General features: G+C 37.0%; 1 protein-coding gene across 1 annotated transcript in view; it reads right to left on the reverse strand.

Moving 5' to 3' along the window:
• Window positions 1–27,427, reverse strand: part of ARFGEF1 (ARF guanine nucleotide exchange factor 1) — an 84,524-nt gene extending 57,097 nt beyond the window's left edge. The window contains exons 1-2 of the mRNA XM_014873011.2: window positions 27,236–27,427; window positions 1,134–1,164 (exon numbers count right to left, since the gene is read on the reverse strand). Coding sequence (XP_014728497.1) covers window positions 1,134–1,164; window positions 27,236–27,359 — 155 coding nt within the window. The 5' untranslated portion in view covers window positions 27,360–27,427. The remainder of the gene's footprint in view (window positions 1–1,133; window positions 1,165–27,235) is intronic.
• Window positions 27,428–27,440: the final 13 nt, after the last annotated feature.

Raw genomic sequence — 27,440 nt, forward strand, 5'->3', positions numbered from 1 at the left:
AGTGCTGGATGCAACATTTTCTAAATGCTACATAAATATTAAATTTGTTTTTATAATCTTACTGTGAGCTCATTGTATCGACTACATTTTGCTGGTGGAAAGCAAAGCACAATCTGAGTCAGATGCATCCACTAAGTTTCATGTGCCCAATTCGATAAGCTGCAAGACTAAATTTTTCACCATATTTGAAATATTAAGTTTTCCTTTACATCTTCTGAAACAAAGTTCTCACTGACTTTGTTCCAGCTAGACGTGATTCTACTTTCTGAACCAAAATTGTAGATTTCTGCTCTAATATCCAGGAGATGAAGCAGAAATCATTAGCATCCAACTTTGCCAGCTGTGGTTTAAATGATTTGTGCAGTAATGAAATCCAGTTACAGGGCAGAACAGAGATCCTCAAGCAGCATCTGCTGCTTAAGAACACTTTCATCTTCAGTTTTACCCACTGATCCAATTCTTTCAACAAGTGGTATGAACAGTCTTCACCACACAGCCCTGACTCAGAGTTAGGAATGTACACTGGATGAGGAAGATGATCCTGTGGAGCATGTAACAAAATACCAATAACAGATCCCACAGCTTAGCAATACTTAGAAATTTGTTGACAGCAAAATAATGTCAATTTTTGGTTTTACCTTCACAAATTTACACCTATTCCCTTAACAAGGTCTTTTCCAAACACTATCTTTGCTAGCTACATTACTTTTCTCTGCTCACTACCACTTCCTCACCCCAATCTCCTCCCCTTGATCACTCATTTCAAGTCTTTTACCTGCATTTTTCCACCTTCTCTGAATCTACTTCAAGGCTCTTCCAATACACTGAAAGAAATTTCTGTGCCATCCACCAAGATCTTTTCCAACTTTGATCCCTATTTCCTATGCTCCTTGACCAGACAGTACCACTCTGCTTCCTCTAAGCTACCTTCTGCTGCTTCTCCCAAGCCCTGTGCCTTGCACCAGAACAGCCAGTCACATAAACCAGCACTATCTGTTTCCAGATACCACCAAGCATCCAAAATATGTTGAAAATGCTTTTCAGAAAGCCCATACTCCCCATGCAGAATAAGTATAGTACACATTTTAAGATGTTAAAAGCACTATCACTTAATATGATGAACTATCACATACCTTTGTTTTTCTGTTTCAGCCTTTATTTCCTCTGTAAAATGAAACAAAGGCATAGTTATAGAAATGGTATCATAAGCACATATATAAAATTAAAGAACAGAAAACTACTAGGAAGTTAAACTATTTAGGCAAACATTTGAAACCAGGATTATTATAAAAGAGAAAATATATGTTTACAGTTTTGTAAGTACCTCTACTCTCCACCTGCATTGATTGCAAACTGTATCACAATTACTTTGCAAATCTGTATTCAAAACTGGATGCTTAAATGTGCATCCAGTCAAGCCAGCTAAACATCATGTCCCTGGAATGCTTCTGTGAAGACACTGGCCAGCTCTTTTCACAGCTGACATATATAGAAATAATAAGGAAAACACAAAGATTATTCAAACTATTTATCCATAAAGGATATAAAATATATATTACTTGATAAATACGGATAATACAGAAACACAGCCAAACAATCCACCACTGCTAGTTCTTACATGAAATCTGAATGACCAATTAGCAACCTTGGTTTTATACAGTGTTAGGTATCACAGTAGCGACTAAGGGAGAGAAAAAAGTCTGTAGTGCCTCTATTTCATACTATTTTAAAATATATTACAACAGAAGGATGAATAGTTGGATGCTTTTGGCAAACATTTTCTGCAATTTTTTAACAATACATTTTCAAAACTCTTGTAAATTACCGGAACTAATTTTAGGAAACATCTTTGATTCAAGACTAGTCTTGTCTATTTCCTCATTATTTTTCATGCTTAAATCATACGAATATCATAAAGCCTAAGTTTTCCAGTGCTGAAACAATACATACTTGAAATAAACTGTACAGGATCAAGAATGAATGTGTGTGCGTATTTTTTAAGGAATCTTCTCAGGAGATCTATTCCAATATCAAGTCCTGCTCAAACATGCAAAACATTCAACTAAACCAAACACTTTACTTTGATTTTTGTGTATAGGCCGTGAACTAGTGGCATGGATTAATTCTGACAAAAACCACACCAACTCAGTCTTTCTAACCAAGCTCCCATGCAGCAAAAGCACACTTTGTCTACATCCTGTCCTTCATTTACCATTTCACATGGTCATACTGATTCACTTACCTAACACAAGTTCTCATGCTTGGTATTTTATCACAAATCACTAGTAGCAAGTATGTTTACTAACTGACTTTCCCAACAGTGAGGAAAACGGAACATATGGAATACACATCACCTTAAAAATCTGTATTTTACTTCTGGCAAGACTGATATTCATATTTACCCCCAGTAAGCCCCAGAGGTTAGCAAGTCCGTGGTTCATCCCAGAAACAGCTACTCCAGAAGGTGGTCAAATCTGGGCTACCCAGGACTAGAAAAAAAATGAAAATAATTCCATATTCTAGACACTAAGCATTCCTCACTAAGTAACAATAATAAGACTCATGGTCAGCAATGTTTCAGTAAAGTGTACCTTCCTCCCAGATTATGACATTATGACTTTCACTCACTTGAAAACAAATTCCCAATCAACAGAAAGGAGAAGAAACTCCCTTCCTTCCAGCATCTTCAGACCTTCCATTATTTTATCCCCCACCTTAGCATTCACATCCAGGAACTCTGTTCTCTGAGATACTCTGAAGTCTGTCCATCAAACAACATTATCAACCAACAGATAAAACTGAAGACTTTCAAGTTTAAAGTTTCCAAAAAAACTAACCAGAGGTAAAAAGCTTCTAGAAGTGTCACTCTAATTAGGTGTTACTACCATTTCAAGCAGCACTGCCTAAGTCTATTAATGTGAAACCACTGATTTTATAACCTCTGTTAAATAAAAAGAAAGGTTCTGACAGTGGCCACCATCAATTATTTTTACAAGACTAAAATATTTGTAATTGCGTAGAAGCATGATATGATACTATTAGTATGAATGAGGCAAAACAGCAGACTTGAACTTTACTTTTACCCTTGAGAATAGAGAAAACCTAATTTCTTTCACTCTCATTGCTCCCTCTGCTCGATGCCAGAACACAAGTTAATCACAGTGCAATTTCATGGTCATGTATCCAGTAGGAAGCATTATCAGCAGAAAATCAGATTATAAGAAAGGTAACTAACAATTCTCATGCTAGATAAAGAATCTGTTAAAGACAGATGAATCAGAACACTTACTGATGCATTTTTTAAAATGAGAAAAAGTAATCCCTGCAGAACTAAAAATTAGCTAGAAAAGATGAAGCCAGGCTTGGCAACAGTCCTTAATTTGCTCTCGCCCTCTCCAACATACAACCAAAACTGCAACAGAGAGAATCTCAGAGCTGGAAAGGTTTATCTCAGAATTACCATTCATTCTGGGAGGGAAGAAATAAAGAGGATGTAAGATGCTAAAACAAGGGATGAAAACTGTAGGGAAGGACAATAGCTTCCTCTATATTATCTGCAATGTAAACAAAGAATTACTGTGAAAAACAGCTCAGATTACTCTGTGGTACTGAAACGATCAAGTGCCCTAAAATGGAACTAATTGTAATTATTTAAAAGTGCAGCAGAAATGACAAAATAAACCCCTGCTGAATCTCCTATTCACACACAGCTCCAGAAGACCTCTCTATAGAACTCTGTGACCTCTATGACAGAATGAATGGAAATACGTGAAGCTTTTGGCACAGCGAAGCTAGAGCTGATCAAAGAGACAAATTATTTTGCAGTTTTACAATGGTATGCATCAATTGTTTCACCAAACAAGCAAAATGAGTCATGTACATGAGTTTCAACATCATTTTTCATTTCATCTACACTTCTATAGACCATCATAACTTCAGAGAAATCTCTGAAAACATATAAGACCTTTGTTGTTGGTTTTGTCTGGGTTTAAGCTAATTTTCTTCACAGTAGGTTGTACACGGTGCTGCGTTTGGGATTTGTGCTGGTAACACCGTTGACAATTCAGGAATGTTTTAGTCATTGCTGAGCAGTGCTTACAGAAAGTCGAAGCTTTTTTCAGTTTCTCACTCCACCCCACCAGTGAGTAGGCTGGGGATACCCACGGAACTGGGAGAGGACACAGTCACAACAGCCAACCCCTAAAGACCCCAGGGATATTCCATTCCCCAGAATATCACACTCGGCAATAAAAAACTGAGGCATGGGGTGTGTGTACAGCTTACCTGTTGCTGCTTAGGGACTTGCTGATAATTGGTCATCTAGTGGTGAGCTACTGCATTTTTTTTTTGCATCACACATTTCTTGGGTTTGATTTTTGTCGTAATTTCTCTCCATTTTCTATCTTTTAAAATAATTTTATTTTTTAAATTAACCTGTCTTTACCTTAACCCAAAGTTTTTGCACTTTTACCATTCCATATCTCTCTCTGATAGAAGCCAGTGAGAGGCTGTGTGGGGCTTAGTGGTTGGCCAGAAATAAACCACAACAGGCACCCATAATTTCATTCTCACCTCTCCAGCTTTAATTCACTACTTTTAACATATTGTTTGAACACTTTTCCTTACTGTCTTCAGACTGCTCATAGTTTTTTGTATTAAAAAACCAAACTAGTCTCCAGTTTTCTCTTTCTTCCTTTAACACCTTTTAGCCAGCAAATCTTATTTGCAACTATAAAATTAACAGATTTCTCTGTAATGACAGTAACACCAAATAGCAACATCAAAATGGCTAATTAGGTCAAGTAGGTGCTGTGGGCAACACTGGATTATGACACTGAACAAAATTCCAATTTAAGAATAATTCACCGTTTACCCTCCTGTATCCAACTCAAAGTATGCTTTAAACCTTAACTAATCATTAAAGGGCATCTCTAATAACCTACATTTCAAATGAGTATCTTTAGGTATTATTTCCTTCTGGTTACCTAAATATGTTGCCATACTAAGTGAAGTAGAAATATTCTAGAGTTATAATTTGGCAGAAATCAAGGATAACAATCTCATCAAGCAAGGAATAACTAAACCATTACCTTTAGAAAAGCCACACAGAGCTAAGTTCCATGATATCAACATCAAACTGTACAATACATTACAGGAAAAAGGATTCTTATGGAACTTACTACTGGGAAAAATGCAAACTATTTACCATAAAATGGAAAAATACTTTACAAGTTCATTACAAAATACGATGCTAGGTAAACCCCACACATCTGAAAGTATTTAATACATTTCTCATTCTATTTTTCCATTCTTGCATCAGAATTGTATTTAAAAACAAGTACATATTACATTCCCATAATACATAACGTTCTAAACAACTGATGCTACCTGCCAGAGAACCACATGCATAATTCTTAATTCCACAAGGATATGCACATCTGAAGCCTAACACTCACTGTAAGCATCAGAATAAAAGCTTTTTAAATATATAATGAATTCAAGACAGTAAGCAGTGGCATTTTAAAGAACAGTAACCATCTTGGGTAATCAGAAGGTAGAACTATCCAAAGCAGCACAGGCTGCAATAATTCAAGGAAACGAGTCCATGTTTGGAGTTCCCATGACTTATACCATAGAAGACTACTGTGAGAAGGAAGCAATTTGCATTCAATTCTTTCAAGTCAAAGCAGGTGGATAAGATCCAAGGAACAAGCAGTGAAGATGAATTTAAATTGCATCACTATCTATATTAAAAAGAAAAAAAAGGTGAAATCAAATTAAAACATTAAAGCTTTGCTTGAATTGACTTTGCTTACATTCTTCCATTCAAATATTCTAGTAAATGTCTCCAATATCATACTAAATATTGTGGCAACTAAATGATTAAAAGACCCCACATATTGCCTGATTAACAACACTCACAATACCCTTCTCCATGTCAAGGTATACAAAAACTCTGCAATATAAAACTTTAAATTCCATACTTATTTGAAGGCAACTTTAATTAACGACACTCCCAACTATATAATAAGATTATTACACATATGGTAACAGATTAATTTTTAAAAAGTACCAAATTTGAACTTAGAGTAGTAAAGGCATATAAATTAGACAGGAACAAAAAAACAAATTTCTCTTCAATGAGATGAAATTCCAAACAGATCATGCTGAGTACATTCTTCCCCAAACCGGGTTATTGGAATATATTTCTTAGGAAATATCTCAAACCTAATTTCTGGATATGTGTTAGCTTCAAGCAGTGTAAAAAAGTCTCCTATATATTCAGCTAAAGTACTAACACCCAAAAGGGACTAACAGACTTCAGAAAAAAACCTAAAATAATTACATCTAAGGAGCCCAAATAATGGAATTGGAGAAACATACAGCTGTTTTTAACTCGAGCTCCACTACACTAAGAAAGTTGCTCTCTGTGGGCAATTTCTGCTAAGTCAGTACATCTAAGAAAAAACAGTAAGTTTATGTAAAAATACATCCTGAAAATTTAGCACTTGCTTTTACCCAAACATTATCCCTAACATCTTAACCACTTACAGATCTTCCACAAATCTTATGTTTTGCCAAGAGACAGTGTCCAGAACACACATACAGACTTTATTGATGCTTCCAGCTGACCACTCTTCTTGTTCCCATAGAGCCTTTGTGTCACTGCCTCTGAACTGTGAACCACCCCAGTTTCATTATCTTTCACTTTTATATTGGAAAGGAATTTAAGGAAACATACTAAGGAGGTATGGAAAACTGTCAAGTTCAGATTATGGTATTTTCCTGTCCTATTTCTTTTTTTAACTCTAGCAGTAAAACTGCTAAATTAGAAGTATAATTAACTTCATTAACTTTTAATACACCTATCTGCAATGTCAATGGAGTATCAGTGTATGCAATAGCAAACAGACAAAAAATGAAAGCTTTAAAAAAGCCTCACTGGGATCTCAAACCAGCAGAATAATTATAACAGTTTAGCTTACACTAATCTATTCCCCTAGATTATCAAATCAGGTTGACCTGCCTAAAACTGGTAACATTGTATGGAAATTCATTACAGAAAGATAGTACTGAAATGATTAACATTTTGGGTTGCCTGCAGAACAAACAACTCATTATGAATGTTGAAATCGTTTCTTAAATGGAATTCCCGAGATACATATCACACCACTATGTCTTCCTCTAAATATTATAAATAGCTTTTTCCATACCTTCCAGAACGAACAGAGATCTCCCCTCCCTTCCCTCAAATGCTCTTCAACACACTGTCTAGAAGATGGACAAACAAAGTGTATTTTTGGGAGTCCAAGAAGAAGCTGATAGTGGCACTAGACCTTTAGGATGCAGCTTTTGTTCTGTTTAAATCCAGCTAACCTAAAGAAAAATGGGATTGGAAGAAATGCAGATGCAAGTACAAGCACAATATAGCATCAAAATGTGAATTTTACGTGTGTACATTCTCCCCATTGTAAAATATCATGAGTGCTTCTTCCCTCTCAAAACTCCTGAGCCCAGACTTTAGTAGAGCCCTTCAGTTATAGTTTATTCACACATCTGTACAACTGCTGGCTCTTGCTGGTGGGGTCTTGCTGGTGTTAATTACACCTTTTCATTATACCTAGTTTCCTCTGTCTGTAGAATTACAGCTCACACAGCTATGGCACAGGGACAGAAAACAGCAAAGTTCTGTACAGATTTAAGACAATCACTGCTGTGGTCTTCATTTAGCATTTATATAACCTAATTCCTGTACAGACAAATACAAAAATCTCAGGAGTATATTTGAACATTTCCACTTGCTTTCCATTCCAACATATTACACTGCTGCAACTGCATGTTTACAGGTATTGAAAGAGTAACCAAGGAAGCAGGTTAATTTAAAACGCAGCATTCTAAAAAAACAGCAGTTATATTTTGAGTTTGATAATGTTTGATGAAATTCCATGTAAATCCTCCTCGTTGTGCTCTACAAAATCTTGAAACCCTCTAATCAAGTGAAATGCTTCCTTGGTATGAGAAGTCATATCTCATTGTCTTTGAAAAACATGGAGTAATAACCTTTGAATCATGTAGAGAAATATTTACATGCACATAAAGTCCAAACTCAAAAGTCACAAACACAGACTTTGGTAGAGTGCTTCAACTTTAGATGACATTAATTCCTTTGAAGAGTGCTAATAGAGGAAAGGAACAATATCTGTTATTACTTCCCATGCCATATTTTCTGATATGCTACAGATTCGCAGCAAGTACTGTCGAAGTGCTTCTCTGCTTTTAAATCTGCACTTCAAAACTCCTTATGTCTCATGCTCCTTATTGTTCTTTTTTTTAATCTTTGAAGCAATCTTATCCTTTATTCTCAGTTTTCTTTTTAGCCATTTTTAGATGGCACCAAGACAGAACTACAGGTTCTCCCCAGCCCTGCTCACAATACACCATTCAGGAATATGCAACTCCGGTATAAATTTAGAAATCTGAATGCACAATCTGTCTTAGTTCAGGCAAACTTAGCACCTGCTCCTTCAGTTTATTAGATATGACATTTTCAAATACAGAATCACTGGCAAATCTATACAAAAGCAGGAATTACTCTAGTGGCCTCATTCTGCTTAAAATTAATTCAGAATAATTCAATCCAGTGAGGTTTTATAACTGGATTTCCCATAATAATCCTTCTATTTGCTAAACCAAGTTGAGACTACTGTCAAGTTGCTTCACTACTTGAGGAGTGGTGACACACATATAGGTCACACATTACCAAGGCTAACTGAACTACAGTCATTCTTAATAGCACTTATTTTCTAACATGTGGCTGAAAAGCTCACTTCCTACAGCAGTAAATCCTCTGCTTCCCCTCATTATTATATGGGTCATCCTTTATTAAAGCTACAGCAAACTCCCAGTCACATCCAAATTTATGTTTTTTTCTTAGATCAATATCAAAGAATGGAAATAGACTTTTTATTTACATCTTTAAACAGTTACAAGAGTAACTTGTAATACATACGTATTTAGTTTAATCAAGCAGGGCATTCCTTTCAAATACCTTGTGCCAGCCTTTGGCATCTCCTCTCACAAACCTCTGTGAATCTGTTTCATGCTCAGGACTGGTGGTACAAGTTGCTGAAAAGGTCCACTAACATAAAACCAGTTTGGTTGCTTACCAAATACTCACCTAACTAGACTGTGAAAAGGATCTTGCCTAGAGAGACAGTTTTCCAATCTGCTTTAATCCAGTCTACCTGAGGGTGACCATCAAAAAATATGGTTCCTCCTATTCCACTGTCTGTATCTGCAATCTCCTTACACAATAACTACCAAGGCACTGTGTTTAAAGAGCCTGACAACTTTAGTTTTCATTAGGTCAGAGAGCTATTTCAACTCACTGTTGTTGAACTTACACACCAGCCTGAGTTGCCATACCTCATGTGCATCACATGTTTTGGGAAAGAAAAGCTGCAACAGAAATGCCCATTGCAGTGTATACGAAAAAATGTACTGGAATAAATATACTGCAAAACCCTATGAAGGTCTATCCACTATGTTGCATCAACATTACTACTATTTTTGTAATGAAGTAAAGTTTTGACAGGACAATAATGTTTCTTTATCACATAAGGGGGAGAAAGCCTGCAGCTGTATATTCCTCATATTTACAATGTGTATAGTTTTTCTGACTCTTTTCTCATGTCATGTATTAAAACTCTTGTGAGTCGTGTAAATTCTGTTTCTATAGGCTACACACAACCCCAGCAACACAACAACAGCTCTTCAAATGGAGACAGGCAGCACATTTTAAGAACAGTATAAACTAACTTCACTCAGGTATTTTTATTATTTTTTTAAACTTTTTTCTGCTTAAAGAAAGAAGGTAGCATACAATGCTCTATGCACACGAACGAGTCAACTACTACTCAGAAGACTATTCAGTAACAAAAATTTACAATGCTGTTCAGTGTGTTGAACAGCGAAAAATCAGTTGCTACTTAATATCCCTTTCCTCCCGCATCATCTATCTATATTAAGCCAGTACAACCATCTTGCACACTTGCTATAGAATTGCAGAGGGACTTTACTAGTTAAAATGTAACAAAGTAAAACAGAATTAAGAACATAAATATTGATATTTTTAATTTAAATTTTAAAAGACTTAAAAAAAAAAAAATCCCACAACATGGATGAGTTCCTAAACCTGGTTTTACCACGCGGTGAATTATAGGATGGGGAAGAAAACAAATGCTTTACTCAGTATTACTGCTACTGCTGGGGAAATATGGGTTGTTAAGTTATAACAGATTGGAATAACAGAACAGCAAATGAAATTCAATGTGGAAATATGAAAATGTGCATTGAGGGAGGTCATTTATTTCTTTATTGAAGAATATGAGAGGACAAAAAACTGTCAAGAAACAGAAAAATAAGACAGACTTCCGAAAACAGTTTGATCAAAGGGCACACTGCAATTATTTAGGTCCAAATAACTATAATTTAAAGAAAACCAATTTCACCAAGCACAACAGTATACAGATCAGTATACAAAAAGATTCTCACCAATGTCTCTCATGAAAATAGCACACGTTGGACTAAGAAAAGTATTGCAAGTCTTTGGATACAAACAGACAAAACAAAACCTAAATAAACCATAAAACGCAGCTTCTCTGCCTCAGGAATTGATTTTTCAAATATTCTTGCAAGGATGCATAGCTGCCAACTAAGTAGCACATGAGGTAAATGAAACTGACTACCAATCATAAATTCTGTAACATAGTGATTATAATCAGCATAATTCTTGTCAGAAGTGAGACTTTACACCACCTCTGTCAATGCTACCCTACATTACAAAGCACTCTGTATGAATTCCTGCAAACACTTGCAATCCTCATAAAAAGAGCTGGGAATCTACTAATTGAATTAAGTTTCAAATTTAAGGGAGGGGGGCAAGGTTAAGCCTCAAAGGATGGCAGAATTTAATGGTCAGAAGTAATATGTAACTCCACTAGTCTCTCTAGAATAGTTCATGCAAGATAAGGGGACTCAACCCAACTCTTGTTTACCTGAGTCAACTGATGGCACACATTAGTTTGTCAGCATATTCATCAAAGAGAAAACAGAGTGAAAAATCAGGACAGACAGATATTCTCAACAGTCTCTCTGCAGAGAGACTCAGTACATCCAGTCCTCCTATCAATTTTCTCAAGCATTCATTACTTCACTTGATTGAGTATTTGTTCCAGTCAGCAGAATTGTAGCTTGCACTGCATGCAAGAGCAGGGCTGCAGATACTCTCTGGGCATGGTGGGTTTATGCTTCCTCCTAGCCACAAGGAAACCAGTAGCTCTGTTGTTTAAAATTGTGAAGCATGTTTCTATTTCGAGAGAATGTGAGTCATCAATAATTCTTGATTTGCCACAGCAGCTTGATATGTTGCTCTCTGAAATTTAGAGAAGTCAAAAGTAGCCTCAGTTCTTCTTCTGCAAACTTAATGTAACATAATTGATTATGCATGACATTTCTGGTGAAAGCCACCAGATACGAAATGTAGTATCTATTGTGTCTTACAAAGAAAACAAGCTTGTGATAATGTACACTGTGACTTTTCATATCAAGTTTGGCTTCCCTTCTTTCCACTCCTTTAACTGAACACCTTAGTTTCACTCATTCTTAAAATCAGAAACTCAAGCACATTCCTCTGCTTGAAAAAGTGCGGATTTCTGTCAAAAATAGTAATAATTTTTTAAAAAGTATGTATGTCAGAGGTGGAAACAAATTTTGCAGACAAGATTACATTTGAGGTAGGGACAGCATTTTTAATCAATTCATTTCCACCCGCCTGCAAAAGCTTATCTGAAATGAAATACATCTAGAACAAAATCCTGTGATTTGTATCTCATCTGAAGGGACACAATGAACTTCTCTCTGAAGATCATCTTTAAATTTGACCTTTAAGTTCAAAGCAGGCAAACATGAATAGTCTAACCTCAAAAAAATCAAAGACCTGATAGTACGAAATTATCTCACGCCTCTGCAATGTAATTGCTGGATTATTCCACCATATCTATCCCCATAGGAGAGAAATTTCTGCACACTCACTTGCAGTCAAGCAACGCAATTAACAGAAGGTTTAACAGAAACAAGTCTCTTAAGTATCTGACTAACTCTTAAACTGTAATTACCATTTTAATGGTTTCCTTTAACAACTGAAAAAAGTATCCCGAACATTCAACAGAACCCATATTTAGAAACACAAAATGTTGCATTCCATCTAGGATTCATGTTTCTCCCTGCATGTTTTCATGCATGCTGTCTGCCTGACCTCTTGTAAATGCAAGCTGCCACTGCCATTACGAGCTGAGGAAGCTATGCAGCAGATGGACCAGGATGTCTGCTTCAGAATTTTCCCAAGCATTCTCCAAAGCCAGCAGAGAGCTAAACAACAATTATGGAATACAGGAGATCAAATACCTATGAAGGCCTCTAATCCTAGGCATCTTACTCTTTAATTGTGTCCTGCTTCAAGAGGTTACATTCTCAGGACAGCATGAACAATGTAGTAACAGAAGTAGTAAAAAATATGAATTTAAGTCACAAAGTCAGTTTCTCAATTTCTTCTCAGCACCAATACCCTTCTATTTTAATGACAGTATTCCAGTCGCATACATAAAGTGTTGCGGTTACATTAACTCCCAAAAATTCAAAAGAAACAAAAACTATTTTCACTTATTTACTTGGGTTCTTTACGAAATCAGAATTTCAAGGCCTAACCAAACCTAACTTGGAAAGATGAAGCTACAGTATATTCTGCAACAGCCGGGCTCTCCTTGTGTTATACAAGCATTCTGTTCTTCCTACTTCAGATACAACACAGCTTTTTACACCTACATGCAAAGTTTAATTCTAGAATTAGTTTATCTTCAGTTCATAATGTCATTCCCAGAACATCAGCATTTTCAATCATCATTTCATGTCATAAGTCAGGAATTTGAATGCAGGAGCTCCAGTCCATTTAATTAAGAAAAAAAAATATTTTCTTTGTAGCTAACCATGCATTCTCCTACATAAATAAAAAATAGTATAGCTTTGAACTTTTGAATTACCCAGCTCAAAACCTATTTCACCATGAAGTGCAGACATAGTAGAAAAATAAATTTCAAACAAGAGGAATGAAGGCATCTAAGAAAGTTCAATGGACAATGAATGTTTCATGAAATACGTAAGCAGATCAGTGTCTGAAGATGCAAACAAGAACAGAGCATCCCTATACCAGATTTTTAAATAAAGTCCATAAGAGCTTTTAGAATTGGAGAACAAACACAGAAATGAAATCTAAAAATATCTGACTGTATCGGACAGAAAGATACAAGAACACCAAGTTTTTCTTAAATCCTTGATATCCAGTCTTCATTTTGCTTCCAGGAATGGCCAACAGCATATGCTCAAGTAAATGCAGATTACAAAAGCAGGGCAGGAATGCTGCAATAGTTCCCTCCTACCAGTATTTAGCCATCTGTGGCTTCTACTCTTCCTGTGCAGAGACTGTTCCTGCAGGTTTGACACCCCTTGTTAAATTTTCACTTAATCACTTTTCAAACCATTTTAAGTTTTGGGATGAATGCAATTACAAGCCGCAGGGAGGAACTTTTTTTTGCTTTACTTAAAAAAGCTAGGTTCCTTACAAGATCTCTGTATTTGCATTATGAGAAATTACAATCAGTTACTCTCTCTTCATGTCTATGCTGCTTACAATTTTACAAACTTCCTTTACCTCCATCTCTCATTTATTTCCCTTTAGGGAACAAGAAGAAGTCTGTCTGATAACCTCTGCAAGACATTCCACACTATCAATCATCCTTGCTGACTTCTGCATCAAGAAGGCAGCAGAGAGCAAAACTGCACATGGAACATGTGGTATCTTTATAAAGCAGCCTAACAGCTTCATTTGTTTTCTCTATTATTTTCATACTTGTCATTTTGACAAAGAAATCAATATTTTGATGAAATCAGTCACAGCAATTCAATGCCATACACCCTCTTGACGGATGTAAGTCTTATTTAGGGCCCACGTTTGTGCACCAACAATTTCAAACAGTTTCCCCCTCCATATAGGTCAGTTTGCATTCAGCAGCACCCAACCAGTGCCCTTTGATCACGGAGTTAGTCAGTATAGCACAGCTGCTGCCTACGGCAGGTGTTTTTCACTCTGTTAAGTATTTTCCTTAATTAACCATTGTAACCTCACCATTCACCCCAAAACACCACAAACCTCTATAGAAGTGAAATACCTCTTTGTAGGGAAAATAGATTATATATAATCCTTGAGAGCTCAGTACCTTCAGAACCTTGGCTGTGCAACCTGGTTGAGGTTCACTGTGGAACTGTATTACCTTACACTTACCTATACACTCAATGACTGCCCTGCCGACTTGAGATGACAGGCTTCCCCTCAGAGGAGTCCCCACCAGTTCTTCCTCACCACAGCACATCCATTCTGTTCTCCATTAGCTTTATTATTTGCTACAGTTCATAATTGCCAGGCTGAAGCTTTCAAGATTTCTTTATCCCTCATATCCCTGGAATCTTTTTTTACAAAAAACCCAAACCACTGGCTCTAGTAACATTTAGCACCTCCCGTTCCTGTGTTAGAAATTAACGAAATTTAATTCATGTTAAAAATCTTACATGTTTTATTAAACAATCCAGCAATTTCAGATTTGAGGCCCTTTAAAAAACTCCTAATCCTAGTAAGTTAATAGGATCTTTAGTTTAGACTTCAAATTGAGATTTTTTTTTTTTTGCAAGTCATTCATTTTCATTGCTCTATAGGAAACTTCCTCAGCTTCCGCAGCAAAAAGGTAAATAATGCATTTTCATCTTCTTCAATATCTTTGTATTCCTGAAATAATTTTGTGATACCATTATCACTTACAAGCAATATGGATATGGGTGTGTTTTCTTTGCTATTTGCTCATACTGGCTTTACCACAAAGCTTTGATGAGCTTTTATCAATAGCTGATATTCACCACCAGCTGTTAACAGAACACCTGACAAACAATCAGCTCTAAGCATTTTGATCCCTCGATCTCATGTTAGTTTTTCTGATATAAAAGAAATGGCCTTGAGTGAGTTTTTTCATGACTGCTATGAAGCTAATTTGGAGATGATGTTTGAGCATACAGTGATGAGACTACTCACTGTTACAGGTGAGCTCTTCAGGTGCTGTATCTTAAACCAATTCCTGGGTACTGCTCAAGAAGGACACAAGAGCTGCTCAATACATCTTAACTCAGTGTTACCTGTCAATGCAGTTGAATGTATTTACCTATCATGACTAAGCTTTCTACCAAGTATGGCAAATTAAACATTCCTACCTTTATAATTAATGCTGTGGAATTAAGAATTTTCCACAAATTATCCCTTCTTATTCCTGGCCTACGATAGCAGCCTTATTTTAAATCCACTGATACTTTCTCAACTGACTATTTTTAAAGACTTCTCGAATTCATATATAAACAAGCATACATTTCTTTTCGACAGAGTTACCTATTGATGAAACTATTTTTTGAGACTTGTTATTTTCTACTGTGCTCTATTTGACGTTTGCTTGGTTGGTGACAAATGAAGACTGAAATAAATGTTTTACTAATGTGGTGTATTTGTTCTGGCAAAGGCTGCTGCTGCAGAACAAGACTATCATTATGTTTCTCAGTCTTGTTTCTGGATCATTTGGCAGTATGAACAAAAGCTACGTGTCCCCTCTTCACACAGCCCACCTCTTCAGTAGATTTTGTCATGTAACATGATCCTTTGAATATTCCTTTGAATTTTTTTTCAGGATTAAGCACACATGCAAAGCAGTGATGATGCATCCTTATTCCATACTTTTTTCAAGTATAGCCAGCTACAACAAACTACTATCACATACAAGTTTCACATATTACCCAAGGCAATAAAAGTAATTACACCTCTGTTGTGCCCTCCATAAACATAAGTATGCAACATATTAAATAGTTGCAATATACATAGAGAACACAGAGAATATGTATACAGAACTGATTCATGGAATAAAATGGAATAAGCCAGTTATGTGAGCATCTTCATCTCAAAATAGGTATTTATCTTGACTGCTAGAATATTTTTTTAATAAAATCCAGATTTAAAGCTGATCAAACAATGGGTAGTAAGCCTTCCTATACCCTGCAAAAAGGGAACCTTCAGGCTTTTTAATTATCCTCCTAACAACACAAAAAATCATTTCCTGCAACATTTTTTGCACAAATTTTTTGTGTATGAGGTCTATTTCTATTCTGTCAAATGACCAGAACCATGATTTGTCAAAAACAAGATGCAACTAAGGACAGTAAGGTCTTGTGCAGTGTCTAGGTTTAAGAATCAAATTAAAAGATCCCTTCGTGATATGGGGAGAATCCATGCTTTCTTTTTAATCTTGCTGTAGATATTTGAGTGCAATTATTTTTTTCCCTTTTGGAAATAACTAGTTTAAATGGTAATCTAAAACTTGAAGATTACAAACCTTTATTTCAGACTTAAATAGCAGGTAATTTTAAGTCCATGATATGGAGAGAAACTACAAAAAACCAAAACAAGCCCCCAACATACTCCCATTAAGTAGCCTGCTCACTACAGTAACTTTGAAAGCAACAAAACACATGACACTGCAAGACTCTTACTCATTTCAGACACTAAAACTTTAAAGGTCACATGTAAGTCTATACATGAATTATACTACTGGTAACCTTCTAATTAAAAGAGCACTAAGCCATTTCCCTCCTACTGTAGCTCTGAACTATAAGAAAATCATTATCTTTTCCAGCTACAAGATGATGGCCAGAAGACTACAATTTAATAACGATTGTTTAAAAAACTCACAACTCATAGTTATATTTGATAGAGGAAACAAAAAAGGATAACAAAGTATGGACTTAAGTTTATTTTTATGTCTGTGGTATGCCCCCCAAAAAGGTTACAACCATATCAATTTACAATTTTCACCCAAACAAAAATTTGAACTTGTATTAGAAAGCTCAGATTTTAAATCAGAAGTCCTGATGTGAGCTCTTTTAAATGAAGCATTCAAGGTGACCATACTGTTACTGAAGTCCTGTTTCTTCATGAAGTGCTGATATAGGAAGCAGTTCAGAGTAAGATATTTGAAAGAACATAAGAATGAGTATTATTGAAAGCTACAGTGTGACTGCCTTCAGTATAGCACATATGCATTGATTATTAATACAATGAAATCTCAATTTTCCATGTTCTTTTATTTACATCAAATAAAATTTTTAGAAGTTCTGACTGCATAAATTAAGACAATTACTCATATGACAACTATTCTTCCTTTTCTCAGATGCCCATAAGACAGCAAGTGGACGGCTATTTAAAAGGCCACCACTACACAGTATTATTAACTCTACTGAAGTATTATTAACTTTAACTCATGTTGCCAGCCATGCTACAAGAATGTGCTTCTTTTACCACTGCTTACCAAGCTGTGAAGAATTTTAGGCATTAAGTTCCATATTTACCAAATCCACTGGATCCATAGTTCTAAATGTAGTATCATGAAAAAATGTACTTGCATTGACTACGCAAATTCTTTTTATTTAACAACACAGTTATATTTACAGTTTTTTAACCACGTGTCCTGAAGTGCTCTTAAAGAACAAGCAGGAGAGGCACAAGATCACTGAAAGTAAAAGTAATTACTGTTAAATAAAAACTGTTACAAACTACAGCAGTCAGTCAAAGAAATTGTCAGCTGCCTCAAGCTCATCACTGAAAAGGCTGGACAGCAATCAAGCAGACAGCAGCTTCAGCTTTTATGTGATAGGGTGAAGGAAAGAATGGTCTAAGTGCTGCCTTTCCTTCAATATAAAAGGCTGTTAATAAATTGAACACAGATTTTGTTCTGAACAAGACTCACGGATGGAGGTCAAGCTTAGGTGCACAGAGGAAGAGAAAAAGAGGCTAAGATACAAACCTGAAGCTTCTCCAAACACCACTGACTTTATATCCCACAGTGTTAGGTACAATTTTGAAGAAGCAAACTATTTCTCTTTACAGCAAAATTCTATTTATATGCATAATCACACAAAATCAGATTTCGTATCTTAAATCACAAGTGGAGAACATCCAAGTGTCTCATTTTGATGTAGGTGAAGAAAATTTTAATCACACTTCTCAGACACTTAGTTTTTAATTCAGCTTTGAAACTTCCATGCAAAGGCAGCTGTTCTATTATAGCAACAATTTTGCTTAAGGTTAAAAAGATCTGTTTCCATTTCAGAATAATGAAAACAAAGGTTAATTTATTCCTATCTACTTTCCTACACTCCACACAAGATCCATGCCAGCATTCTTGCACACATCACAGTTCATCAGCCAAATTAAGCAAGACTCTGTCTTTTCCAGCTTTCCTGTGTAGCAGAAAGAACTCTGTGACTTTATGTTGCCTGCTGCACAGGTAACAGGACCACCCAGAGCTTTATACTGACCGCTAACACCTGCAAGGTCACTTCTCAGGCATGCAGCAGTGTGTTAGTTTTACACACAACAGAACCACACCTTTGCAAAAGTTATCCTTACTTGGAAGGGCATTCCCCTTAGTTTATTCTTACAACCTGCATTAAAAGTACACTGCTCTGTGCAAATATATCTGCATCAATTTGTAGGACAGATTGAAAACTAAAATATGATGGGAAGCTACCAAAGAAATCATACCAGTGGCATGCTACTTATTTTTAATTTACAGATTTGAAACTCAAAAGTCTACCTCATATTATTCAACTGGACAGCTTAGACTGTAGTATAAAATGCTAATATCTTCAGTAAATAGCTCAATAGCTTTATCTCAATTTCAAACTCTAAATATATCTCCTCCCTCATTTCTCTCAAACTGCAAAGCTGCAGATTGCAATGTTGAAGCATGTTGGTCATTTAAACCGACTGCAGTGCAAATTGACACCTAGGAGTCACTTCAAGTGACTTCAAGTGAAAAAAAAAAAAATAAACAACACACTCCTGGATCCAACACTGGCTAAAATATCTTCATGTGAAATATTTATAAACCAAATTACACTTTTATTTTTAACTGAAAAGTAGGAATAACATTACAAACCTGTTGAGATTACTAGAACAGCAAGTGCTAAAGGCAGTAATGTGCAGAATTGGTATTATTAATGGATCATTTTCTTGAAATTTATCTTCGTGTTTGAGTAGACAAAAAAGAGAGCTTGAATAAATTTATCTCTAGGGCAAGTAACTTCAATTATCTTCAAAATACAATTTTCTAACATAAGAAATACATGAGATGAAAAAAAACCTGAAGAGCACTGAACAGCAAACATAAACCATTTGAACAAAAACAAGTAATATACAGTGTAACATCAATAACTGTGCAATTTTGTACCACGTGAGTACACACAATAGAGTACCAGAAACAGAAGGACAGGGAAAAAAAAATAAATCAAACCTTCTCCAAGTCATTAAAAAAAAAAAAGTCCAAAGCAATGATGCCCTAAATGTCTTACTAAAAGATACCTTTGGTTTTGGAAAAATGCAGTTATGCTATTAAACTGTTTATACAATTCTAAAATAAAAAGTGTGGACTTAAAAAACACATCCATGCCTGTGAAACCAGCTGTGTAATGTACAGTTAGTACAACTTCCACATTCCCTATCCAAGCTTTTAAACTGCTCTTGACCACGGCACTGTAACAAGTACTTCCTCAAGACTACAACTTCTTTTAAAAGAAGTTCCTGCCTCCCAACTGAAATCTCATAATCTAGTGATACATTTAAAACTTCAAGAAAACCAACGAACACCACCAAAACCAGAAACCCCTGAAGAAGCCCAAGCAAAATCTCCAACATCAAGAAGAATACCTAAAAGCTACCAAGGGTAGACTGGAAACAAGCAACATGAAAAACAGAGTAGGAAAAACACCAAACCAAACTAACCAACCAAAAATCACAAAATAGCCCCTCACATCAAAATCTGTTTGTATTTATCAATTCAAATGAAATGTTATCAACCATTTTTCTACCAGTTTGGCAATTTTTACTTCTAATCATTTAAAGTTAAGAACTGAAGAACATAATTACAGAAGACTAGTAAGCTGTAAAAATGCCTTATAATCTATCCCCAAACTTTAAAACTGGTAGAGGACCTATCTTTTAAAAAAAATTATTTAAAAAACCTTTCTCAAATCCTTGCTGATTGACAGTTTTGTTCCCACAGACATATGTATCAGTCACTCCACTACTTTGCCTGGGAGCAACATTAAGGCAGTACACTAGCAATTACTTAGGTCATCCCTGTAACAATGCTGGCACAGTAGCAAATGTCTTCCAGTCCTTTGGAATTTTCTCAGTGTCCAAAGATTGATTAGAAATCAATAAGGGAATTGTGCCAGGTATTTCATACTCTTGGGGCTTGACAGACCTATTTTTAGCTTCTCTCTATATTTACACTGAAAATGGAAAGCATCATATAACGAGTATCATCTACCTTATCCCTCAAAAACTTTTTTTTTTTTTTAACACTGCCCTGCATTCTATTACAGTATCTATAAATTAAATAGGCTGGGGGCAGGGGGTGGTGGTGGTGTTTGGCAGGTTTGGGGTTTTGTGTTTTCTTCTTCATTTCAGGTTACCATATTAAATACTTTTCACAGAAACGCCAACCATCATTTTCTCAATTATCCTTGTACAATAATCTCTTTCTATAAAATCCCACAGAAGCAATTTATGTTTTCCCTGGTTGTTTGGAGAACTCCTGTATGTGATTTTTCTTAAAGGTCTGTTTTGCCTAGATATAGCCTAGAGTTTCTTCTACTGCTTACTTATGGGAAAGAACTACAGGCTGTGAACTGTGCACAGAATACTCCTTGGTCTGTATGCATTTGACTACCAGCTACTACACATTATTTTTGTCTTTTAAACACACATAGTAAAGGTCTGCCTCCTTTATAGATAAAAATTATCTAACCTCTTACTCAGCTGTATTTCCATGATATCTCCCTCCTTCCTTGAAATTTGCAGAGCTGTTTCCCAAGTCTCTCCAGCCTATAAACTTCCACTGACAGTAGCTGTCTTTCACAGGCCAGAGTATTTTCCCCCCGCAAACCACCAATTTACACATCACGCAGGAAAGCTTTCCAGCTGGATACAGAAAACCCAAAACTTTTTTCCCCTGTCCATTCGAGTCACTGATTTAGCACTGGCTGTTTCAGAATAGAATAAGAGTCATGGGCAAGTCTGCAGGTCTTGCTTCCCAAGCTCCTGGCAGCATTCATTTGAAGTACAAACTAATCAGCAACCTGATGAAAGTATCAACACCAATAAATCCCCCAAAGTGACAGCTAGGTGCTCCCCAAAAAGACAAGCCTTACTTATCTAAGTCCGTGATTTCACCTAGGATGTTTGCCAAGAACAGGAGACTGACTAGGGCACCAACGGTTGATGCTTCTGTCTTTATAAACACCAAAATCCTTCCTGACAACTGCACAAGTTTACATGTTTAGAAGATATTATCAAAATACTATCTCAATAATGACTACTCTCTGAAGGATTCTAGAAAAAGTCTGGAATGTACAACTGATGTCAACAGTTGAGCTAATTTTTCTTATTTGTATATGAAGAAGACACATAAGAATAGACACAGTTGTCATCCTGAACAAATGACACAGCTGTTAGCCGGAAACAAGAACCAAGACAAAAAAGGAAAATATTACAATCACAACAGTTACACACTGGAAAAGAGTACAGGAAGAAGAATCAACTAGACCAAAACTCCACAAGACAGTAAAGATAGTTCTTACAAGAAACAGATGCATCTGGTCACAAGGCAAAAACTTCTTATTCTAAGATTCAAAAATCTAATTTAGGCTCAAAAATATGCAGCAGAACACAGGTATTTAAAAGCTGTCCTGTGTCACCAAGATATGTTGAAGTCTTTCAAGATTAAATTTTAAAAGCACATGAAAATCAATGTTCAAACTTTCAAAATATTAAAGACTTTAATCGAACACAAATTTCAGGATAAAGCCAAAGTTACCCAAAAGAAATACCATTTTTAACTTCCAAGACAAAACCCAAGTACTGGATATTCATTCGCCATTAACATTTCTCTGACCCAGATACAATCCACCCTGTTTTCTAGAAAAGTGTTTTTACATATATCCTGCCAACCATCCCCTTTCTCAAGAGATTAAATCTCATCAGCACTGCCGTTCTGCACAGCCAAGATCTGATTACATTTGAAACAAGATATCTAAATACACACAACTTTCCTTAAATTAGCCCCATAAATTCTACATAAATAGCACCTTACATATCAAATGCTGAAGGCAACCTGGAAAACAGTTTAAAAAGGGCCAAACAAACCTTACTGTTACCAAGCCAAATTTTAAATCTTTACAAAAGTAGATGAGATTTTAAACCACACTGAAAGCCTGCTAGTTAAAGCCCAAGTTCAGTAAAGCAAGCAAAAGTAGGGAAGGGCAGCTGCAGTTTTCAGGGGTTTTTGTTTTTTTTTTTTAAATAACATACATTTTGGTTTTTACTAGCATGAAATCTCCATTTATCCTCCTTGCTTAAAAATAAGTGTTTCAGATGGACAATTACAACCAGAAAAAAATTTTTATGGACAATAGTGACCTGTACATTGTGAAAATAAATGCACATGAAGACAAGACACAATATTGCAATACCAATCTCTTTGTAACCAGTATAGAAAAGACTCCAAAAATTCTGACCTCCAGTTTCTAGAAAAGGACAACTAGTTTTCATGGAAAACAGAAGCCAGCCTACCATGAACAGCACTATCCAAAATACAAACAGGAATTTAGCTCATCCACAACTTCTCCAGCAAAATTAACTTCAGTGCAGTATCACAGTTATGGCCTTCAAAATGCATTTTAACTGTTCTTTATAGTGTAGGAAGGTACTTTCCAATGCACTCAGAGTTTCCAACATATACACACATTTCTGTATTGAGTATCTGTTAACCACACTCATTCTCATGTATCACAACTGCTTGTATATGCAAAGGACACAAGATGAAACCAGGAAAGGTAAAAAGGGAGACAGAAAAACCCAAGTAGGTAAGAGGCCATTTGCAGATCTGCACAGGTAAGGACACAGATGAACCTTCACACCTCCGGGTTAATTCTACTCCAGGCATTACCTGTTTTCAGAGAAACTAAGTGCTTAATTACAGCCCACTGCTCCATCATCCTACATGTACAGGTAAAAGCAGTACAAACTGAACGGAGATGCCACGTTCACACTGCATGACACCTACATCATCCAGCAGGAGCCTTGCATGAGACTAAAATAAACAATACAAGAAGCACTTAAGAAACTTTTCAAATTAAGTTTTGGCCCTCTTCACTTGGTAGTTCCAGAACTCCAGGCAGCACATGGAGTACATACTAGGGACATACCCATATAATTTCGGATTACTTGTGGTTTGGAGTTTTAAGGAAGAGTTGTTTGACTCCTGATTTACAGTTGAACAAGCAGACTTTATACAAGCAGGGCATTCTGGTTTGCCCAGCTGAGTGCTCTGAAACTACCTTTTCAGGGAGACAAATCCATGCTCCAGATTTTGACACGATGCACTAACAACTTTTGTTCAGCCTATTAACAACTTTATGTTCAGATGAGGATTTTTTTCCCATAAGACCTTTCATTGTTTATGCAAACACAGTATGTTTACTGCAAGGTTTCCTAGACTGTAGCATGGCTGAAAAGCAATACAGAAACAGCAGTGGAGGTAACTCACTGGAAAAGGAGCTTCTAAACCTAATCCTTTCCACAGCTTGCTGCCTGATGCTTTCTCCAAATGGACAATTTCAAGGATAAACTCATTTGTTACACAGATTAAGAATTGTTACTATGAAAGTAAACGGCTAATTTAGAGCTTTGTATTGTACTTCATTAGGTGACTAAAGAAATATTATGTTTTCCACATAGAGAGAAAACGTCTCAGAAAGAACAAAGTTAAATTAAACTCAATTGTTCTGTATAAACCCAGATACAACCTGGTGAATCATCAAATACACGACCCTACAAGTATCAGGCTTAATTTCATCCCAGTTGAAAAGCCAGAGAACATCTAAAATTCAGGTTGCAATACTCAAATCATGTTTTGCTTTCTAATAATAATTTTTCGAATCACCAGAAAAATCACCAGAAAACTGGTCATACTAGAAGGACCTCATCTTAACACCTGTTCAGAGGTCAAACTGCCACAGTCTGGAATGTTGCAAAGTTTTTCTCCCTAAGATTCACAAATTAAAAATAGGTGATGTATAATCTTAATAGAATTTAACAGATTTATAAGAAAATATATGGAGATTAAAAATTACAAAGAGAGAGCATTAAAGATTCTTAAAATACTGCTTGTTAAATTCAATCTAAAAAGCAGAGCTACTATTAGTTTGCCTGTTGTACAGGGATACTGTATTTCTGATCATTGCTTGTTTACCAAATACTTCAGTAATAGATAATTTTACACAAACAATATAAAACCGTGTAAATAATGGCTTTAGAGAATGAAACAAAAAAAGCCTGAATTAGTAACAACTACTAGTCAGAATATCTGACCTATTACTAGTAGTAAATAAAAAGCAACATTTCCCTGGTCATGCAGTTGGAAAAAAAAACTATCTTAATGGAGCACACAGATAACATCAGTGAAGACTAATCAATTAAATACTCAGACTGAAAAAAAGATGTTGATTTGGAAGATATGGAGGTATGGATTTGGAAATACAAATGCACTGCCATGATTTTTTAAAGCTACTTTTTATTTAACTACCATTTAAAAAAATCCAATACAACTGTAAAGTTAGACTTTGACAGACTTAGCACCAAATTAAATTCAACTCTAAATTAAAATTTTACTAATTTTTTATCATTAATGTTGCTGCTCTTCAAAATAAAGCAATTTCTCAGGAGTAGTAAGTCTGCTTAATGTGGCAAAGAAGCAGTCGCAACAGATGAGGAGCTAAATGGACAGAGCACAACATGGGCATCCTATTTCAAATCCTGCTACAAAAACCATAGCTCAGCTTTAACAGCCAGTTGTACTGTATGTGAAATATGGACGATATGTACTTTTCTCCGAAAATTTCCTTATAGACAGACACGAGCACTACTTTACTCAGGAGTTACATATTGCTACTTCCGATCACGCACAAAACCAGACAATGGATCATGCTAAATTTACAATCACCAGCTGTATTTTGTTGTGCTGTAACAAAAAAAAAAAATTAAATAAGCCTCTATAGTAGTTAACATCATGTCTGATAGTTTTCAAGTTGACGAAGCCCCTGTATACATGTAAGGTAGTACACACAATCTTGCATTTCTTCTTTCCTGCCTTAATTATTTTTATACTCACAGCACATTGTTTTCCCATTTAAGCCCCAATCAGATCCACAGGAGAAGGATTCAGTGAAGCTGTAGGATAGAAACTGCTGGGGTATGTGCTTGAGGGTCTCCTTGCACAAATCAGTTTACTTGACACAAGAGGCAGACTGTACAGTCTAGAGGGCTTGCTTTGTAATCTGTGGAACACAATGGAGCCATGCTCGGAGGGATTTGGATGATACTTAAGACAGATCAAGCTACTGAAATAAAGTACAACAGAAACACAGGCTTAATACCAGCGTGTAATTCTATGGATGACATACAGATTGGACAGAAATTCAGTTTAACAATTAAAAAAACACTTCTCTGTTCTATTTCTAACTGGAATGCACAGTCTAAAGTCAACAGAAGGGCCAAAGGGTAATCAATTTAATCTCATCTGTATAAATAATAAGATTATTGTCAACCACTCTGATGTATGAAGAATGCAAGAAAAAACCTATTTCTCATCGAGTTTAATTAAGAAGAAATAAATAGCTGAAGAATGGTTATTTCTGCCCCTCCCTTTGTCAGGATCTTTCACAGACAAAGAAATGAAGGACTTTTTTTTTTTTAAAGTAAGCACTAACATATGAATTAACAGAATGACAAAAGAACAACTTCAAATTACTTATACTAATTTTAGAACAAGCAAGTTTCAATTTAATGTTATCTTCAAACAAATCCATTTAAACTTACATTATTACTGTACAAAATCAAGATAATTACCTCCAAAACAGAAACAATTACACTAGAAAGGGAGGGACATAATCCATTTACGAATTACTTAAATGAAACAGGTCTTCCAGTAAATATTGTCAGTATTTTGCCACACAGGTTCAAGCCCCGCCTGTACTACTCATGTCAGAATCGTGAAGCCCACGTTGTCCTTTTAAGCTGCCTGTAATTGGATGCCTACATGTGCTTTGTACTATCCAGCACCGGTACTTCCCGAACGCTTCCAGACGAGGTGGCGCTGACACAGCTGCACTACAAACCCAACATCTCTCCTTCGGCCCGAAGCAGGCAAAAGATTCCCACATCTTGGGAATCCAACAGCATGAGGGCTGGACTAGATGATCTCCAGAGGCCCCTTCCAACCCTAACAACTCTGTGATTCTGTTATCATCCGTGGCCGCTCCAGCTCTGCCATGCATGAAGGAAACTCTCTTCCCCATCAGCTGTTTCTCCACCAGGAACGACTCGCCTAAGGCTGTCCCTCGCACATCTCCTGGACCATCCTCTCCTCCTCCAGCCCTCCTCCTGGCTCTGAAGGGCCACCAGCTCCAGACCTGGCCTGGTGTCATTGTCTCTCCCTCTCGGCCACCCCCTCTTCCCGCACCCGTCCCTCCTCCCTCACCGCTGCCTGTCACCTGCTCCCTCCCCGCCGGCCGTCTGCTTCCAGGTCAGCTCAGCTCAGCTCCGTGTCTGCCTATTCATCCTGCGAGCGGGGAGGAGGAGGAGGAGGAGGGAAGGAGGAGGAGGAGGAGAGCCCGGCAGGCGCCGCAGCGCCCTCGCCGCTGCTGTCAGGGGCCGCTCCCGGCGAGGGGCGATGCTCGCCCGCAGCCCAGGGCGCCCACACCTCCGGGGGGCTGTGCTGCCCGACGCAAACCTGTGCTACGGCTCAGCCCGCAATCCCACTGCCCCCAGCCCTTCCCTGCCGGCCAGCCCTTCTGCCTCATTCCCCCAGAAGCCCCACAGCCCCCCCGCAACACAAACACGCACAGGCAAAGCGGGCCCCGAAGCGCACCCCGACCTCTGGCCGCCCCTTCCCTGCCCGCCCGGGCTGCGCCTCACCTAGTGCCACCTCGCAGGCTTTGCGCAGTTGGGAGTGATGCGCCTTCTTCACCTCCTTATCGGCCAGGATCTTCTCCAGGGCCCGGGTCAGAAACATGTTTTTCGTCTTCTTCCCTTCATACATGGGCGCGATCGAGCCGTGAGAGGAGGAGGAGCAGGGTGGAGCGAGGAAGTGAGAGCAGGGCACCGGCCTCTCCCACCGGGA

This window comes from Sturnus vulgaris, chromosome 1 (assembly GCF_052056855.1).
Source record: "Sturnus vulgaris isolate bStuVul1 chromosome 1, bStuVul1.hap1, whole genome shotgun sequence".
Lineage (NCBI taxonomy): Eukaryota > Metazoa > Chordata > Aves > Passeriformes > Sturnidae > Sturnus > Sturnus vulgaris.